The following is a 16,684-nucleotide window of genomic DNA, read 5'->3' as shown; positions in this document are numbered from 1 at the left end:
TATTTACATGACGACAAAAAAATTACATAACAAAACAGTTAGATCTATAAATAATTTAAGCTGAACTTAAACGTAGTATTTACATAGCGCACACGTGCTTTAATATTGTACATCAACAATAGAACGAGAAACATAATATTTACATGACGACAAAATAATTACATGACAAAAAAGTTAGATCTATAAATAATTTAAACTGAACTTAAACGTATAATTTACGTAGCGAACACATGCAAACAAAACACCGTAGCCACATTTGAAAGTAACTCGGATCGGCGTCACTGGGCACATGAACATTGTTCTTATTTAAAAACACGATTGCGTCGACCAGATCACTGGCGAGTCTATTTCTTAGTTTATTGATGAGCAATCCAGTGGTTGAGAATATGCGCTCAGATGGCACAGAAGTTGCAGGTACAGATAGAACGCTCCTAGCAACATAGGCGACTTTCGGAAATTCGCTCTCGTGACGTTTCCACCAGTCAAGTGGTTTAGCGTTTGGCTCCATTTTCACAAGCAAATATCTCTGAAGTTCGTCAGAATTCTCTTGCTCGGTTGAACTATACACTAGAAAGTCTAACTTCCTACGTTTGCGCGGCATTTCATCACAGTCTTTATCGAATCGCGAGAACGAGACGGCAATCTCAACGGTGCCTCGTCCATACGACTCTCTAAGGTCTCCTCCGCGATCTTACGTTGATCACGTGACAAAAACGGGAGGCCCTTGTAACGTGGATCTAGAAGAGATGCGAGCACAGGTGTTGATTTCGCGGTTTCCGTTGAAGTCGGCTGATAGCGTTTATCAAGTTCACCACTTATTGTCTCCTAAATGCGCGAGATCAGAGAACTGTCTGTGTCCTCAACCGCTAAGCACGTGTTAAATAATCCACACACCATAGGATAGATCACAGAACATGTTACATCACTTTCACTGCACATGTACGCGGTCGCGTCAGTTAACACACTGAGACACTCCGAAAGTTCAGAAACAACTTCCCACTCGTAATCCTTCAAAAGCAACCTAGCGTCATTTTTCTTCGTGAATTTCCCGTCAAGCATTATGTCCGTCACTACGCGCCGTTGTTCGTGCAGCCTTTCAAGCATAAGCTGCGTGGAGTTCCAACGCGTGGGCACGTCCTGCATTAACACGTGCTCCTTTTCGCCCAACACCTGTTGTCGTTTTTTCATTTCCGCAGTTAACGTTGTTGAATGCTTGAAGTGACCAACAAGCTTCCTACACCTCGCGATTGTCTTAGATACGGATGCGAGCTCCAGAGCAGGCTTAACACATAACTGTAAAGTATGTCCAAAGCAACCTAGATCTCCCCACTCATCGCACTTATCACCGGCACATTCCATGTTACGCGCGTTGTCATGAACACAAGTGTCTATCTTCCCGCCTAGACCGAACTCGGACACACAGTCAGTTAACCTATTCGCGAGGTTTTCACCAGTATGACGCTCTGGCATTGCCCTAGTGAGCAGCACATTTGATTTTATATCCCAATCACTGTTTATGTGGTGTTCCGTTACAGTAATGTAACTTTCCGTGGAGTTGGAAGTCCAAGTGTCAGTTGTGATTGAGGCTGACTGCACGGACGCGAGTTCTGAGGATAACACTTCCTTTTCACTTTCGTATTTGAGTACTATACGCGAGCGCACAGTATTCCTACAAGGCACTTTATAATCCGGTGCAACAATTTGCATCAGGTTACGGAAACCTTCACCTTCAACAATACTTAATGGCACATAATCCTTCACTATCATGTCCGCAATAGCACATGCAATCCGTTCACTTTCGGAAACAGACACTTTCTTAGGAGTACTCAAAAACGATGACATTGACGACTGTTTCTTAGAGTCCCCAACATCATTCGAAGATGCAGAAGATGGATGTTTGTTATTAATATGATTGAGAAGATTGGACGTCGTACCGCCCTGGATGTACGTAAGATTAACTCCACACAAGTTACACGTTGCCGACTTCTTATCGGATGATCTCGTAAAATACTTCCAAGCAGCGGAAGGTGTGGGTGGCATTTTGATTGGACAGAGATTTACTTTATGCGTGTAGCAATGATAATATTTTTCAATTAAATGAGAGCGAAATACCAAAAACATTTCTTTAAATATAATACCTGATTGAATATTGAGTAATTAATTAAAGTTTGGACCATACGATACGCAAATACTCATTAGAGGTTGAGTAAATTATTTTCTTAAAGCTTTTTTGATTGGACAACGTGATTATAACCATACGATCTTTTTTGTTTTTCACACCAAGTCGGCACTTCCTTTACTTATTTAATCTTTGATCATGTTAAATGTAATTCGAGTTATTAGATCAAGACGGGTCGGTGTTTTAATTGCCATACGGTCTTATTTGTTTTTTACACCAAGTCGGCTTTTCCTTTACTCATTTAATCTTTGATAATTGTAAATGTAATTCGAGTCATTGGATCAAGTGCAGGTCGGTGTTTTGATTGCCGATGCGATTTGAACCTATCCTAATTTTGACACAAAGTGACTGTCTTTGTTAGGCAATTAGCGGGATTTATGACCGGTATACTGTCATCACCATAGCGACGAATTATCCGGACTAAACATTATGACACGAGGAACAACTTTTTTACAATGTTTGAAGTAAATTTCACGAATACAAAGTCTTTGAAATTACTCGATTTTTTTTATTTTTTTCTTCCGAATATTCGATTCGGAAAATAGTATCCGAATATTCGGTCCGGGACCGAATATTCGGATATTCGTTGACATCCCTACATGTAATTAAACTAGCAGCAACAAATAGTATAATACTATCGATTAAATTGAATGTAATTGAACATCACAACTGTTACATTAATTTGTCGCGAGGGTTATATTCTAATACAAAAACTAAAAAATATTTAAGTGTACTAACGCAGCGTGTTTGTAATGTATATTATTGGGTAACTTACAGATGGAAATATACAATACACATGCCAAAACGTTTTATACACATTATCATTTTGATTATAACTGCATAACATATAGCAACGCATTGCATTTTTCAAAGAAAAGAAAACAGTAAGATAATCATGAGGGAATACTTAAGTCACTATTACTCAGAAGTGTTATTAATATAATAACGTTTCCGCATACCAAAAGTATAATTGCATGACGCTACCCTTATAATTGATTAGTTTTCGAATATTTAATACGCTATGAATTATTCTTTTATCTCCCACCTATGTTAAGCGTGAGAGGGATGTGTGTGGAAATATTCATTGATTCAACTAAAGAGGCCAAGTAGTGGTATGCTGATATAAAGCTAGTAAATCATCTTAAACAACACCAGCATATTTCACACATTTTTAATATTATCTATACACACACGCTCGGCGTTTGCAGGAACCAACATCATCCTGTCAGATGTTATATATGACCGGGCTTCGTACATACAGTCATTGGAGAGAAGGGCCCACATTCTGCTTCCTGTTGCAGCTAATCTAATTTCTGTTGCCAACACAAATGTACTCGCACCATCCATAGATGCGTTTTCTGGTTTTCTGGTGTTGAAAACTCTTTGCCGCCTAAAATAACTGTCCATATTATAAGAAGGCTATCGGCAAAGCCATCTTTTCTTTTGTATATCTTGTTCGATGGTCTGAATCAGATTGTTTGGTAATTTAATGTGATATCGTGGTCCATATTGAAATCATACAAACATTCAGACTAGTCCAGTTCATCAAATCATAAAACTGCCACAGCATGTACGTACCGTGCCGTAAGTGTGGGTACGTCAGTTAGATTCCATATGATATGGTCAAAAAACCTCAACCGGTAGACAACCGACCCTATAAAGGTAACCCAAACTGTAAAATGTATTCCGGGACATTTGCCGATATAGACGAATTGCCCTCTTAGAACGTAACGTATTCCGGCTCCATATTCCCGACACATCCATGTTTAACGATACAAGGCATGCCTATATGTTGACGTTGCATTCAACTGTAAACGATTTCAGGGGAGAGCATAGTTACGGGTTCGGGCTCCATTCTCTACGGCAACTGTATGTTTACTGGAACAATGCATGGTCCTCGGGAAAACTAATTCAGCGTGTGCGAGATAGAGGAGGAACTCATTGAACCCAGAATGGTCGACATTCCTGCCTGAAGCAACATCTTTCGACTTTCGCTTTCGGAAGAGCCGTACATTTAAATTAGGAATTAGCCGCACAAGGCACACAGTATGGCTCCATAAATCTCGACGAGCTGACGGCTCTCATAGCTGAGATAATTAAGGACCATAATCAGCCCGCACGATGTTTAGTGACATCATACATTACAAAATAGAATCCCTTTAAAGACGGAGCTGGTCGTAGTTCACAGAGGTTTCTCTTTATAATTTCTCCTACTGACGGACGCCACTTTACCCAAGTCCTTGCGACACACCCAAACACACTCCAGACAGTGGTACCCTATTTTCCCCATCCAACAAGCCCTCTGTTACCAATTAACTGTATTGAAATTTATATGCAAACTATCACTAACGGCACACATGCCTGCGAAATTCGGTCATATTGTCGTATGATGAAATGATGTATCCGACGCAATGCTGAACCACAGTCAGCGTCTCTTGTGAGCATATCATCGTCTGCTCCGTTGAAGATTATATGTATAGACAACCTAAGTCTTGAAAGTTCGACAGGTGGTTTCGAACATTTAACTGTTGTAACTGACAATTTTACAAGCTATGCCCAAGCATACCCAACTACAAATCAAACTGCTAAGACAACTGCTCGAGGTTTGTTTGAAAATTTCATTGTAATTTATGGATTTCCGGAGATAATTCATAGTGGCAAGGGAGCGCACTTTATGTCCATCTTGAAGACGGAATAATGTCGTCTCTGGGATGCCAACCCGTCCCGCACTATCCCATATCATGCAATGTGTAATGTCATGGTAGAACGGTTCAATCAAACCCCGTTGAAGATGTAAGGGACACTCGACGAAAATAAAAATAAAGATAGTCACAAATGAGAACTGGTCCCTTATACTTGTCAATATATACTCGAACAGATGTGAGCCTGAGTCATTAAACGGTCCACTGGGTACTAAAATACTAATCAACCCGTTAATGATTCCACCGATTCAGACGTAGCAGGTCGAGCGGTTTAATGTTACGCTTATTGGCGTAGCACTGAAGTGCGGCGACTAGTGTGTAATACGTTTTTTTCGCTTATGGGAGAAGTTATTTTACGGATCAATGTATATATTTTTGTTGTCCGACTATCTTGCATAGTGGTGATTTTTTGTGTAAATTAGTGTAAATAAGTACTGTATTTGTGCCTATTACATTTACTACAACATTTATTGCTAATAATGCAAAGCTAATTGTTTTAATTAATAACTGATCACAGGGACTGGGCAATATTAAAAGATCACAGGGATTGGGCAAATACGCGAACCGGTGAAACTTTCTGGTTTTGTATAAAAACAAAACTTCTTTGTTCCACTATCCTAGCAACCACCTAGTTACTAATAAAGGCGCTATAGAGCGCGAAGCGAGACACGTATTATTAATTGTAATAATGAGTCTTGATAAAGGAAGTAGCCGCTTATCAATGAGGAGCACCATCACAGCACCCCAGTCTCATTACTATCAAGTCCTCCTACAGGCTTTTCTTAAGAATCACCTATAGAAGGCCGCAGGCCTGACCCGTATCTTGCCAGTGATATGTACCCTTTGGTATGGACCTTTAACCCCGCTCACTATCCAGCGTTTAAACTTCCGGGTTAACATTTAAACCGACTATTAATAGCTTATTAATATCTTAGGTGATTTTTTAAGCGGTTCCGTAGTGTAGTGGTTACACGCTCGCTTCACATGTGAGAGGCCCAAGGTTCGAGCCCCAGTAGAATCAAATTATTTTATTTGTGTTCTATGTTAACTTTTTGTTTTGATGTAGACATTTTTGTTAAAAATTAATATGCTGTTTTATTGTAACCATTTTTTGTTTTTATTATGCCCTTGGAATATATGTGTGAGAGGGGGGGGGGGGCTGAGTTCGTAAACACATTAAACTTTTACAGTGTTTTCATATCAATGAGTACTCAACCCCTATCGTAAATTAGCATCGTAAGAATAAGTTCAGAATCATCTCCCATTGAAGTTGAGAAAAATATGAAATTACGCTTCAAGATGAAGCAGATTTTTTAAAACCTACACAGTTCTGTTCCTAATGAAAACTGCACACGGATGCCAGTAAAAAAAGGAAACCAATGTAAATAAAATGAACAATCAAATATTTGGGGGTTACAACACAAAATCATAGATAGTGGTTATTTGGGGGTTATAACACAAAATCATAGATAATGGTTATACCAGTATCCTTTTCTATTTTGTTTTAAATAATCGGCCAATATATTAAAATTTACAGTAGAAAAAATCGTTCCATGTAACTTCATTGAGTGCCTTTTACACTGAAATTCCCGACGCCCTTTGATGCTTTGCATCAATACTTATCTTGTTTAAATTGTTTTAATTTGAATATGACTTTTTGGTAAATTGACGAAATTAAAGAAAACATGTTTTAGATTAGCAAATTTTCGCTGTAGTTAGGATATTTATGAGGAAACAGTAATGCTGAACATTTATACCATGCTCTTAAATATCCATTATATGCATCTTTTGACGATTTAAAAACCTGAAAATAATAAAGCGTTGCAACGCGAAATGATGGAATAATTTGGAGAGTTCTGTTTTTGTCGTTATATTTAGTGATATTATGCTTATATAAAGTATACAATACATCACTCATTGTATGAGCACGGTTGGCCGAGAGGTCGAAGCGTTAGATTTTTACTCCAGTGGTCAGTGGTTTGAGCCCAGTTGAGGGTTATATTTTTCTTTCTTTAATTTTATTCTTGTTTTTTTTTAATGAAATGTTTACATAAATCAATTTAAAGCATTTAATATTAAAATTGTAGAGTTGCCAAAATCTGCGATAAGGTCCCTTTAACACAGTGACATTGTGTATTTGTACTTAGTAGTGTAGTGTACTTTTTATGTATTAATTTGGATGATATTTTAAAAGTTCAGATTCGATATTTGAGTCATGGTAGAAGTGTTAAATGTTATATTTATGTTGCGATGTATAATGTGCTTTTTGTATTTCAAGTGACAAAGTGACTTCTTTGAAATCAATCAATCTACAAAATGGCAAAAAATTCTCAATCCTCCGTAACCACAAATCAGGGTGTTGATGAAGTGACGGACTATATTTGTAACGACCGTGAGGACAAGAAAGTAGCGACAAGTGCAAACATCTATTGTAAATAATGTGAACGGTTTTATTGTGGTAACAAGTTGTTTGCAAAACATACTGATTTTGGAAGGCAAGATAAAGATCAATGGTCAGTTTATCTACATATTTATTTGTAATATAAATTGAAAGCCACAGATTTGAATTAAAATATATTTTTTATTTTTTATTTTAAACAATCAATGAAACATTCAAATTAAGAAATGTTGAAGATTCTTATAGTTAATCATTAGCCAGTAAAAATAACATGTATATACTTGAGAATTATATTTTGATGACAATAACTTACCAACATTCAACTTTAACCCTCACTGCTAAAATATAAATTTCGGCCCGTGATTTGAAGAAAATTGACTTGTAAAAGTTCCGTTTCCATTTATCACTCCATCTTATAACATGTGTTTTCCCATATTATAATTATTAAATAGTTAAAGAATGGTTACTTAAGTTTGAATTGTGAACTAATTAAACGCCTGTGAACACTTTGAAATTGAAATGTAGACTATATATAGGTGTTTTCCTTTGCAAACAGAACCAGAGAAAATACCAAGACCCGAATAGTGTTTTTTTTGTTATTCAAGGGAGGCCATTAAAAGCGTTTTTAATTTTATTAACAGATGACAATAACACGTTATGTTAACAAATATATCCATTAATGGTTGCAGGTGCGTGATAATTACACAGTTAAGCTATAGGCTTAAAAGACCGAGTTGGCGGATAATGCCCGCGAGGGAAAGCATTCAAGACTTAAACGTAAATTTTGTTCAAGTTAAACATTTTATTCCGTTCAAGTTTTGGTAAAAAGTGATTTTAAAATAAATATATATTAATTTCAACAGTATTCTATTTAGTATTCTAATTCAATTATTAAATGAAAACTAAACTTTTTAAGTAGCAAACATTCCTTTTGTTTTTTTTTCTTGAGAGAGCTATGCCATGTTAATATTTGAGCTTGTTCATAAAATTACTCATTATTAAAACTAGTTGGTGAAGATTTAACATCAACAGAAATGGTGAATTACTAAACCGAGTGCATCAATATATGTATAAAATTAAAGAATGATTAAACCCCCAATAGTTTCGTAAACTGTTTTTGTTGTGTTTATTAATAATCGTGTGGACTCCCAAGATCTCAAGTATACGAGTTTAAAAACTATTAATTAGAATATTTAGTGTGCACTTGTTTTACATCAATGGTTATTGGGGTTATTTGCGATGTCGAATTTACAAAATAAATAACACCAATAAATAGTGTAGGAACATTCCTAGTTCAGTGTATTTCATTCGTGACAATTATAGTTATATATTCATTCTGAAATGTCAGATTGTTTTAGTGATAGTTTTCCCAATTTAGTTCTAGGCTTACGTACATGGACATGGTGTTTAAGCATTGAACCGTACTCACAAGTATATTTTCAGTGAATATATTCACGATTCTAATGATTAAGAGAAAAATCCTTTAGTTTTAAACTACGGTATTTATTTTAGCTCGATTGAATCGAAGCCTAAGGCTTATGTGAATTACTATCGAGTCCGTTTCCTGGGACCAGAACCAGTACTTGATGTTTATGAGTGATCTTAAGTACGCTCCCACGGTGGTTATCGAAACCAGGACCTCCCGATCGCTAGGCGGACACCAGTACCACTACGCAACGGCGACCTTTAATATGGTTAGTTATACATAACATTGACCCTGATCAAACCTATCCCGAACGCTATCCTAAGGCAGGCAGGGGTTTGTTTAGGTGCTAGGTATCTTAACATTACAGTGGTGAAAATATAGAAATTCGATTTGGCCGATTTATGCAAAATAGGGCTAGAAAATTAGAATAGTACTCATTACTGGATATCATAAATAAGTTACCTTCTATACCAACTGTTTGGTTTAGAAACAAAGAACAATCATTACCTCAGACACTTCATGTTATAATTACTCATTTAATGTTAACTTTTTATCAACCGCAGAAGGCAGTGGGATATAGTTTTTGTGTTGTCCTTCTGCTCATTAGTGCTCGATTGGTCATTGTCGGCTCGGGTACTACTTACATGTACCTCGGGTACTCTTAAGTATACTTACATGAACCCCGGGAAAAGTAAATATACTAAATCGTACCTGGTCGATATTACACTGCACCCGAGTTGTATTCTCGCAAAAAATCCGACGTCGTAAAACGCGCTACCGATTATCTTAAACAAACTTCTCTTTAAAAAAAACTGCATGAACATGCTTTTTGAGTATGAGTTTCGATAATATTGAGGCCATTTTACATTAAATTTACATAAATGTAAATGTAATAAATTAAAACAAGAGGGCCATGATGGTCCTGTATCGCTCCAATGTTTTTTTATGCGAAAAACGCGTGCAATGCGCATGGGTTGAAATGTACTCAAGCATGTGACTTTCTCTAAATGTGAATGTAATTAATTAAAACAAGAGGGCCATGATGGCCCTGTATAGCTCCAATGTTTTTTATGCGAAAAACGCGTGCAATGCGCATGGGTTGAAATGTACTCAAGCATGTGACTTTCTCTTTCTATCCTTCGTCTCACTGGGCGCTTAAAGTTGGAAGGGTGAGAAATTTTATTTATGGAAAACGTTATTACGGTGTTAACTAAACAGACTAAAAAGCCCGGGAATTTTCGTACAGGTCATTTGCTTATAACGTAGGTACATTTATCTCTCAAAAAGATATTGTCGTTCTTTCTATTTCACATATTTTTAGATGCTGAAGATCAAATCCACGCATGTTCTACAAGATGAATGAAAGTTCCTTCATTCAATCATGAATCTTTTTCCAAATGTTTGCAGGTTTCAAAGTTTCTGTTACTTATACAGATCATGACATATGCACAATACCTAATGACGCAGATCATCTGAACTTTACTTCATTCTTGATGCATTAGTGAGTGTAGCAGGATTGTTAACGTGGTGAAGAAATTGTTTATTAGTTAACCTAAATATCTGAGAAATGTGCCTGGAAAAAAAAGTTGGTTGTCATTTTATAGGCATGGCTCCATTTTATGTTTTTGGTATCTACATACCGTCCGCTGAAAATCTAGAGGGGATGTCACCTTCTCAGGTGCTTGGCATCCTTTTAATTAGGTCAAATGTCAATGGGTACAGTTTTCAGTTGTTTAGGAGATTAAATACATCCCATTGTGATTTATAACCAAAATTGAAAAGTTTAAGGCAGTAGTATTGTCTGAAAACGAACCTGCTTTGATCTAATTAAAATTTTATCTATTCTAGTGTTCACTTATAAAGGTCAAAAGGTCATATAGAGCACTTTTATGCCAAAATAAACATGACAACTGGCATTGAAAATCAACAGAATAAAATATTATGTTAAAAAAGTATTTTTTAAACAATGGAATAGTTTTTGCTTATTTTTGTTAACTCTATAAACATATTTGTAAAGTAAAAAGAAAACATGAAAGGATCCATTATATATATAATGAAGTACATAAAAGTTAAAAAAAATACTGAAACTCATTTGTGTATTCTTCTTTCATTGTTTTTAAGTGTACATTCTTCATCCTGTTTAACATGCATACATCTTATACTGCTGATCTAATCCCTTGTGGATTACGAGATAAATTCGACAAAGTGAAAAGTGAAGTGAAGAACTTTTCTATCTGGAATTACTACCTACATTTGGTTGACATCCTTATGAAGTTCATTAAAGCCCAAAGAATAGGTGATTGGCTAGTGCCTATTGAAGCCTTTTCCGAGATGCTACCGTGGCTAATGGTGTTCGACCACACAAACTATGCCCGTTGGGGTCATGTACATCTAGCAGACATAAAAGCATTAGAATATGCAGCACCTGCAGTGTTCAAAGACTTTATTGAAGGTCACTTTGTAGTCAGTCTGAAAAAAAAGCATTCAACGGAGTACCTGTCGACCAAGCTACTGAATGGATAAACAGAATGTGTACAATGACAGGGGGTATTATTGGAATAACAAGACAGGACAAGGCAAGAGATAGGATTTGTATTACGTGGTCAGTAAGATCTGAGGTTTCCAATAGTACTATGAAATTGTTCAATCAAAATGCTGACAAGACATTGGAATATTCAAGAATAGAACAGATGGAACTCGTTGTAGAGTTTCTTCAAAGGATGAGTGCATCAAGAAAATGATGTAGCTCTTTGGTTCATAAATTACGATATATTCGGAGTGCATGAAAAGGAAAACAGACCGTTTCAATAGCATCTAAGGACGTTGCAGCTAAATATATCACAGATGATGTATTAATTACCTGTGAAAGTTGAGGTAAAACATTACTCAAGGAATTTGCAGAGAAAGGGCTGAAAGAGCAGAATGTTGAATTTTATGCTCCTATTCAAAAGGTACAGTCCAAAACATTTGAATATCTCTATAAGGAGACAGTTAGTGAAAAGCAAAAAGTGACAAAGATTTTAAAGGCTGACAGAAAGCTTATGCAGAGACTTTTCAAACATGAACTTTCTGATGTGATATTATCATTTGCAAAGGCTAGTTGGAAAATGCATGAAACCCAGAACTCAAACATACTCCAAGTGCTTACAAAGGACAATGATATAGTGACGCCTCAAGTTGTTCCGACAACCAACTGATGCAACATGAGCAATAATTGATGGATACGCGCTAATACAGAGTTTAGGTAAGCCTAAGGACAGCCAAACATTTGGACAATATGCAACTGTTTTTGTAACATCTGTTTTAAGGCATTTTAGCGCAAACACTACCCTACTTGATGTGACTTTTGATCAATACTATGGAAGTAAATATATCAAAGAAGCAACGAGAGTTAAGAGGAAAGAAAAGTGTTGACCTATTAGGAGGCGCATAACAAGTCCAAACGTTCCTCTTCCGCAAATATGGGAACAGTATATCACACAAGTGACAAAAAAGCAGACTTGGCTGAATTTCTCTCAAACGAATTGCTAAAACAATCAGAAATCTTTCAGAAGGATCAACTATAGTTGTAGGAAGTGGAATTCAGGGTGATGTTGATTCAAAGTCGAGTACTTTTGATGCGACAAACTTATGTGTAAACAAGACTATTGTCAAGCAATATAAGTCCCCTACCGGCCCCACCATTGTCAGAAATTCCAACATTTTCAGATTAAAAAAATAAATATTTGTTGCCATAGCAACCATAATTTTTGACGTAGGAACAAAATGAAATGACGTGCATAATGTCCATATTGTCATCTATCCATGTTCCAAGTTTCGTGAAAAAATATAAAGAACTTTTAAAGTTATCGCCGGATCCAGAAAACCACCATTTTCAGCAGTATTTCAAGTCTATGTGTTGCCATAGCAACCAGAATTTTAGACGTAGGTACAAAATGAAATGCATAATGTCCATATTGCCATCTATCCATGTTCCAAGTTTCATGAAAAAATATTAAGAACTTTAAAAGTTATCGCAGGATCCAGAAAAATGTGACAGACTCACAGAGCGAAAACCATAAAGCCCCTCCGGTGAAACCGGTAGGGGACTGATAATGAGGAGACAGATGCGCGGATGATATTGCACTCAAGAAACGCTATTGATTGAGGCTACTGGCGTTTAGAAGTATATTGTAGAGACACTGACGTTCTGCTCTTGTTAATATACCACCTTTGATCTGACGCCGAGATATATATGATATCTGGTACAGGCAAACAAAGAAAATTATATCCTGTGCACACAATATCTGAAAAACTAGGCAGACAATGTCAGAAGGAACATTTTGGGGTTTCACGCATTGACAGGATGCGACACCACGTCTGCTCTAAATGGAATACGTAAGAAAACCGCCTGGGTGAAGTATATAGCACAATCTGATACATTGGAGGGTGTTGGTAAAGATGGTGATGCTCTAGCAAATTCTAAATTTTTGTGTGTGCTGTATGGCTGCTGTCGGGACCACCCACAAAACATTAACACATGTAGGTATCGGTTATTTTTGAAAGCCAGGAAGAGTTTGGATTTGTTACCCCCTACAAATGATGCGCTTGAACTTCACATTAAAAGGGCAAATTATCAGGCAAATATATGGCTTAATGCCACAGATAAGGATTTTCAACCTGATGATCCTCTTGATACTGGCGCATGGAAACTTGAAGAAAATTCATTGAAACCGGTATGAATGAGAAAACCAAATGTCCCTGCAGCATGTGTCCAGTTAGTATCATGTGGCTGTCAAACCAAGTGTAGTACATCACGACGTAAGTGATATCGATCTGACCAAGGATGCTTGTTTGAATGCGCATGTGAAGCGACTGGCTGTTTAAACCCTAGATAATTATTGTAATCGATAAAAGATAAGGAGATACATATACTGCCATAGTAATTCGTGTTTTGGAACAAAACTGTGAATTTATGTAACGTATGTTAAATAAATTATCACACAAGACCGACATTATCTTCAGTATGATGATACAGTAGGTCATAATAGTGCATTGAAGTCAGATACACATTTGTTTTATATTATAAATGGTACTTCAAGATTTTGAAATATACTACTAAATAAATCACTGTTTTTGGTAAAATAATTTGTTTTTTATTATTAATATCTATTACAATTAATACGTATTTGGTGACGTAGAAATAACTTATCTTGCATGAATATGACATTATAGAACGTACAGTTTTAAGAATTTCATTAGAGTATACTATTTGAGCTGAAATCTTTTATTTAAAATAGTATTTAGCATAATATGCACATAAAAATATATATTTAGACTGTAACGTAGATCACACATGTTTTCTTATAACTATACTTCATTGTTTAAAGTCTCGTAATTGTATTGATAGGATAATGCAGAAATAATTTTGGTTCTAATTATAAAAAGTTGTTCTATTATTAAACGCAATAAGTATTAAAAGTCTAAAAATGAACATTGTATTTTTTTAATTTAGGTAACGTAATTTACAAAGTTAGGAACATTCACTTAAGATACTACAGAGAAATACTCTTTTCATCATCAAAGTTTCCATCTTTCATTGAAAAGTGACTTACAAATATATAATACATGGATCTTTGGTTGGTTTCAACATGCACTGCAATTTACGTTCCATACGGGTTATAAAAGTGCACTTGATGCCCTTTGACCTACTAATGAAAAGCCAAAATCAGTTAAAAATGAGATAACCCTTAAAGTATCAAATATAAGTCAGTTCAGGAGTAAAATCAGTAATAGTATCTGATATTTCACAATTTTGGCAATGTTACCTCAATTTTTAAAGCAAAATGCACTCATTGCCCTTTTGACCTAATTACAGGGTCGTCAAGCATCCCAGAGGGTAACATCCCCTCCAGAATTTAAAAAAAATGTATTTGCAATAATTAGAACATAAAATAAAGCCATGCCTAAGCCATCAGATGTCAGATTTCAGGAAATTTTAGGCCAACTATATTGTACAAACAAGATATTTGCCTGAGGAAACATAAAGTTATGAGTTTTTCAGGTTCATGAGGTGCCGAAAGGCAGTAGGAATGATAACTTTGTAGAGTTTGTTTGTTAAACAAAGTAAATGTTTATGAGACATAAAATTGAATTATAATTTATCAAGATGTTGCGATCATGTCAACACTACTTGCATATGGCGTGAGGTTTAAAGAGATATCATGACAAACAATTAGCTTGACCTAACTTTCTTTTACTTTTTTCATCTGACGTTCCAATAGACCATAACTCCTTTTGAAGAGTTTGTTTTCGTTTTGAAAACATGACTTCCGGTTTCAAAAAGATGAACAATTTCTCCTTTTTTCACAATGATTTCTACCCCACCAAGCCAATTTATAAATAGTCCTTCACAATATTATTTCTCGTCTGCAATCTATTTCAATATGGGGCAGTCCAAAATGTGTCGTTTGGTAAAGGGTTAATATTTATGGATAGTTAAAATGTTGGTCTACCTCTCACGCTCGACATGTATGCATTTATCTCTTATCATTAAAAAGTTATTCCAAGTGAATTTTGATAAACTTTTAGTTTGAGAAGAAAATAGTTTATTCATCCCATAATGAATAAATAGCAAAAACGCAATAACATGCAGAGTTCAACTACTTCCTGTGGCCATTTTTTTTGACGAATCAAATAACCTTGAACAACTTTTTAATGGCAGCGTTCAAGGGATAAATTTGGCCCCAGGGGCATAATTTTAACAACATTGGTAGAGAACTATAAGATGTCACTACATACCAAATTTGGTAGCCCTAGGCTCTATAATTATGAACAAGAAGATTTTTTAAGTTTGCACAAAATAGGCCTTATTTAAGCATATGTTCATTTTTGTGACCCCCGGGGCAGGGTCAAATTTGACCCCAGGGACATTATTTAAAAAACTTGGTTGAGAACTTTAAGATTTTAATACATACCAAATTTGGTAGAAAAAGGCCTTATGGTTATGGACAAAAAGATTTTTAAAGTTTGCACAAAATAGGCCAATTATAAGCATATGTTCTATTTTGTGACCCCTGGGAAACGGTCAAATTTGATCCCAGGGGCTTAATTTGGTAGCCCTATGCCATACGGTTATGGACAGAAGATTTTTAAAGTTTGCACAAAATAGGCCTTATTTAAGCGTATGTTCATTTTTGTGACCCCCGGGCAGGGTCAAATTTGACCCCAGGGGCATAATTTGAACAACCTAGGTAGAGAACTATTAGATGTCACTACATACCGAATTTGGTAAGCCTAGGTCCTACGGTTATGGACAAAAAGATTGTTAAAGTTTGCACAAAATAGGCTTTATATAAGCATATGTTCATTTTTGTGACCCCGAGGCAGGGTCAAATTTGACCCCAGGGGCATAATTTGAACAAATAAAGTAGAGAACTATCATATATCACTACATACCAAATGTGGTAGCACTGGGCCCAATGGTTATGGACTGAAGGATATTTAAAGTTTGCACAAAAAAGGCTTTATATAAGCATATGTTCAATTTATTGACCCCAGGGGCATAATTTGAACATATTTGAAAGAGGTTCACCCCAGGAGCATTTGTGAGAAGTTTTATCAGAATTGGACTTGTAGTTTAGGAGAAGATGTTTAAAGAAAAAGTTAACGCACGGACGCACGACGAACACAGGACCATGACATAAGCCCCGCTGGCCTCTGGCCAGTGGAGCTAAAAAACATACTTCACTAAATCTTAATATATCTAATAAATCCCTGAGAGATTTAACCAACGACTTTTTTTCTGGGTATATATCATGATCATGTAATAAAATATCATAAACGATTATGTACGTGATTGTAATATTTTAAACCAGTACTTTAAGACACTCATAATATTAAGTTAATTGATTCAAGGTACACGTCCCAGTTTTCCATAAACGAAATTATTTTGTGTTTGCAACCTCACACCTAACACTTTCTTACAGTAAGGGTGTCAT

At 36.0% G+C, this 16,684-nt stretch overlaps 1 protein-coding gene across 1 annotated transcript in view; it reads right to left on the bottom strand.

The window, feature by feature from the left end:
- Positions 1-643: 643 nt before the first annotated feature.
- Positions 644-16,684, bottom strand: part of LOC127877121 (E3 SUMO-protein ligase ZBED1-like) — a 20,019-nt gene continuing 3,978 nt past the window's right edge. Inside the window, exon 2 of the mRNA XM_052422768.1 lies at positions 644-1,938. Within this exon, the coding sequence (XP_052278728.1) occupies positions 826-1,938 (1,113 nt within the window). The 3' untranslated portion in view covers positions 644-825. The remainder of the gene's footprint in view (positions 1,939-16,684) is intronic.

Source organism: Dreissena polymorpha, chromosome 4 (genome assembly GCF_020536995.1).
Source record: "Dreissena polymorpha isolate Duluth1 chromosome 4, UMN_Dpol_1.0, whole genome shotgun sequence".
NCBI classification, from domain to species: Eukaryota; Metazoa; Mollusca; class Bivalvia; order Myida; family Dreissenidae; genus Dreissena; species Dreissena polymorpha.
The sequence above is the reverse complement of the archived record's forward strand: the minus strand, read 5'-3'. Positions and strand labels throughout refer to the sequence as shown.